At 38.7% G+C, this 4,416-nt stretch overlaps 1 protein-coding gene across 1 annotated transcript in view; it reads left to right on the top strand.

Annotated features, from left to right (window-relative positions):
- Positions 1 to 4,416, top strand: part of LOC104469583 (myomesin-1-like) — a gene marked incomplete at its 3' end in the record, with an annotated part of 54,285 nt that overhangs the window by 23,386 nt on the left and 26,483 nt on the right. Inside the window, 3 exon segments of the mRNA XM_010084147.1 lie at positions 1,971 to 2,063; positions 2,991 to 3,079; positions 3,205 to 3,264. Coding sequence (XP_010082449.1) covers positions 1,971 to 2,063; positions 2,991 to 3,079; positions 3,205 to 3,264 — 242 coding nt within the window.

Genomic DNA, 4,416 nt, shown 5'->3' with positions numbered 1-4,416 from the left:
CCTCAGCCATGCCGGTCGCCCACCTCCTTTGCTTGATTTCTTCTGTTGGGGGATGGAGAGCTCTTGTGCTCTCAGAAGGGTGTTCTTAAAGAGCTGCCAGCTCTGTCCTGTTCCTATGCCCTTAAGGCCAGTTTCCCAGGGGATCCCATCCAGTAATTCCATGAACAGCTGGAATTTTGCTCTCCTGAAGTTCAGGGTCCTGACTCTGCTTTTTGCCAGGCCCATATTCCTCAACATCACAAACTCCACCAGGCATGGTCACTACAGCCCAGGCTGCCCCCAATCTTAACCTCTCTAATGCTCTCTTCTACATCGGTGAGCACCAGGTCTAGTAAAGCTTCCCCTCAGGTCAGTCCATCTAATATCTGGACTAGGAAGTTATCCTAAATAAACTCCAGGAGTCTCCTGGATTGTTTGCAGCCCACAGTGTTGCTATCCCAGCAGATATCCAGGTGGTTGAAATCCCCCATCAGGAGAAGAGCCTGCGAGCGTGACACGTCTTGCAGCTCAAACAAGGCCTCGTCAACAGGTTCTCCCTGATCAGGTGGCCTGTAGTAGACCCCAGCCACTAGATGTCCTTTGTTGGACCAGTCCTTGATTTTAACCCATAAGCTCTCAACCTGGTCTTGACTGTTTTATTGCAGATATAGCTTCGTCCTGAGACATATCAAACTAATAATATTATTGGTAAAAATAAAATTGCTTATTACTGACTCACATGGTGAAGTGGGGCAAGCCACTGACATCAGATCAGTTCCCTTTCCTGACCGAAAATCATGAGAGATTTTAAATTTAAAATCTGAAATGAAGAAGCAAAGCTCTTTGGCTGGATATCTGTTGTGAAGAGCAAGGTTTATTTAAGCTACATCAAAGTAAGAGATGAAGATACTTTATCATCACTTATATTTCCACTTCCCTTATACATGTACCTTACGGAGCACAGGGAAAGATATGTTAAAGGAGGACACTGTCTTAGGAAACATTCTTTCTTAACAGACATCAAATCAACCCCAAATATACTGAATATAATTCAGTGTGTAATTTTATTAGACTCCTATCACCAGCTTGTTCCATATTACTAGTGCTTACTTAAGACAGGATTCACTCGAACACTTACTTGGTTACACCGTGTATTGTCCACAATGGGTGACTTTTTATGCAGTGATTGGTGAGGAAGAATTTACCATGAACCACTGAACTCTCCCTCTGTGAGTGTCTAGCTGTTTATATAAATTCTGAAATTAGTGGTGCCAGCTCACTACTGATCACTACTGGTTCCTTCTTTTAAATTACTTTGTGGGAATTTTGAACAGCAAACTTTTCCTATTTGAAGACATACTGGTACCAGAAAACACTCATACTGTATACCTGTAAAGCCAGAGAAACTTTTGGTAGTACACCTTCTGCCAGATCCCGCACCACAATGCACTTTACCAGCAAGACAATTTTTTTTTTTTTTTACCAGTTTAACCCCATCAGGGCTTCTATCAACTTAACTATGCAAGTAAAAAAAAGGTAGCTTTCTACCTGACATTTTTGTGAATATGCAGGTTTTAAAAGCAGATCAAATATGCAACCCAAACAAAATGTGCTTACCTAGTAGGTAAGAATGCTACAGAATTTTAATTGTTTGCAATTCACAAAACCCTGAGATGTTGCTTATGTGACTCGTGCATTCCTCTACGAGTATTAACATGAAGTTCATGGTAATATAAACTGATTCTCATCCTATTCAAGACAATGTTCTCCTTTTAATTAGAAAATAAAATTCATCTGTGGTGAGTCAAAGAGAAACAAAGAGGTTAAACTTCCAAAAATATGTAATGTCTTCCCGGGAAATCACATAAGAGTTTATCTAGGAGAAACATGCAGAAACTCATGTTCTGTTTCAAACATCAAGCACTTGAGCTTTTAAAGTATATAATTATACACTTCCGTTTGTGACATACTGTTTCTTTGCTTTTCCGTAGGTACAAAAACAATGTGCCCATTGATGTACAGGCTCACCCCGGCAAGTATATAATTGAAAGTCGGTATGGGCTGCACTCACTGGAGATTAGCACGTAAGGCAATACTAGATAATTTAACGAATAGCTTAAGCTGAAATATTACTATAGATTGAGACCTGCAAAATGAGAACATATCTCTTGGGGATGTGAGAGCTTTTAAGTTTGTACAGCTGCAGTGAATGCTGTCTACTAAATGTTGAAGCAGTTCTGGTTTTCCTGAGTAGAAGATACGCAATTTACCTAAGTGTGCAATTTATCTGTATTATTATTTGTGGCTGAGACAGAAACATGTGGGATATTTGTGATTGCTTTCCCATTTGTCTGCTGCATGAGTGCAGTTAGACATGAGAGAAATCTAGTTCAGGGTAAAAATATGTGAGTCAACTGTTTTTCAAATATAGAAGAGTTCCTGATTCTTACTGAAATGAGGAACCCAACTGAGATGCCCTCACTTATACACAAGAAAGATCTTTAACAGTACACATCCTCCAAATGGGAATTTTTGTAGTCACTTTGCATTAAAAAACATTGAAAACATGAGATATCATCACCTAATTTGACAATCAGCAGCAATCAAGATTTGAAAATTTAAAATTGGTAGGTGCCCTTTGGAAATATTTTACAGTATCTACCATTTCTACAGCTTCCACATTAGGCATCTCTCTATAGGAGACAGTAAATTTGAGATAACTTAAAAATAACTTAGATTAATATGATCAGTTTTCTTGTATTTCTGCTGTATTCTCAGTTTCAAATCTGTAAGTGATATTTGAAAAGAAAGAATTCGTTCAAACATTGGATTTTTAACATTGAGAAAAACTTAATAGCTACAATCAGTCCAGTGTCCAGTGTGCCTGTCTCCCAAGCTCTTGCTTCTTTATAGATTTACCAGATTTCTGTGGGTTTCTTTAATCTAAAAGATCAGAGAGGCTATGCTAAGGAGTAAATGGGTACCTTGCCTAATCATTTCTATCATTTTAGGTGTGATTTTGACGACACTGCTCAGTATCGGGCTTCTGCTATGAATGTTAAAGGAGAAATTTCGGCTTTTGCTTCCCTCGTGGTAAAGAGTAGGTTTGCAAAATATTTCCTTTGTGTTTTTTTATTAAGATTGACATTACCAATTTTGTATTTGTGGCTCAGAGAGCCTTTACCTCTTGGTGGTAGTGACTGGAGTTGTTCTTTTTCTGTTTAGGGTACAAAGGAGAAATTGATGCAAGTCTTTTGCATGGAACCGTTTCCATGCCTATGGACCGTAAGTTGCAATATATGTTTGTTTGACACATCCATTTACAGTTGTGACATCATGACAAATGACTAAGCAGAATATTTTGTAACATTATTTAAAAAGGAAGCAGGTCTGATTTACAAAGGTACTGAGCTCTACAATTTCAGATGGTGTTAGCCTCACCTATAGAGGAAAATGGAATTGCCTTCTAGGTCTATGGCTATTTGCTTATATAGGAAACATCCTTTTAATATTGTACTTTGCTGTGGAATAAAATCTGTCAAGGGGAGAGACACTTCATCTTTTGCAATATGTAAAACATAGCCTGGGAAAAAAGCTAGCAGGTTCATGTGCACAAGTACAGTAGCTCACTTAATTGTTCTTCACTGCTACATGATTCCATGCGTTGTGAAATTACATAGAAAAGATCAAATAGCCAGAACCCAATCTAAATATTTTGGATATATCAAGGTAAAAAGTGCAGTTAATTTTATCTGAGGACCTCACATTTTGAAGTGATTTACAGTATCATGTAGGTACTCCCATGATGTTAAGACAATCCACCCATATGCCATGTGGGTGAAGTGCCCCAGGGGCCCTGTGCATGGAAGGCTTGACAGATGAGACTTGTGGACATTTATTTTATTGTAGCAGCACAAACAGAATCAGAGATATGCTGCAAAGGCATACTGTCTGGCATTTATATACTGAAGCTCTGAAATAATAGAAACAAGATTATGTACCACATTACAAAATGCAAGGCCACACATTTCCAGTATAATTTGGGATTTATCACTTGCTTATGGGAAAGGAAGACAACTATCTGCATGTATTCATTGATCGCAGGAAGACTGAGAGCTACCAGCATAGGGCACTTGTGGAAAAGAAAAATGTGACCCTAGATTTTATTTGGTGGGCTGTTTTCAAAAGAAACATGGAAGCCCCTGTGCCATGTTTGTGCAGCACAAGTGTAAGGCACTTTGGATATTCTGTCTGGAACACTGCACAGCTTGGGTCACACAGAATCAGAAAAGATAAATTCAGGATTAAGTACAGAAACAGGCTACCTAAATGCCTGTGGCAATGTAGACCTCATTTTATACTAAGAGCCCCCACAAAAGGCTTATTTAGCTTATAAAAATGAAGGCTGAGTGTACATATGACTGCCTTGAGATGGAG

The sequence above is a fragment of the Pterocles gutturalis genome, unplaced genomic scaffold, assembly GCF_000699245.1.
Source record: "Pterocles gutturalis isolate BGI_N339 unplaced genomic scaffold, ASM69924v1 scaffold27170, whole genome shotgun sequence".
NCBI classification, from domain to species: domain Eukaryota; kingdom Metazoa; phylum Chordata; class Aves; order Pterocliformes; family Pteroclidae; genus Pterocles; species Pterocles gutturalis.
The sequence above is the reverse complement of the archived record's forward strand: the minus strand, read 5'-3'. Positions and strand labels throughout refer to the sequence as shown.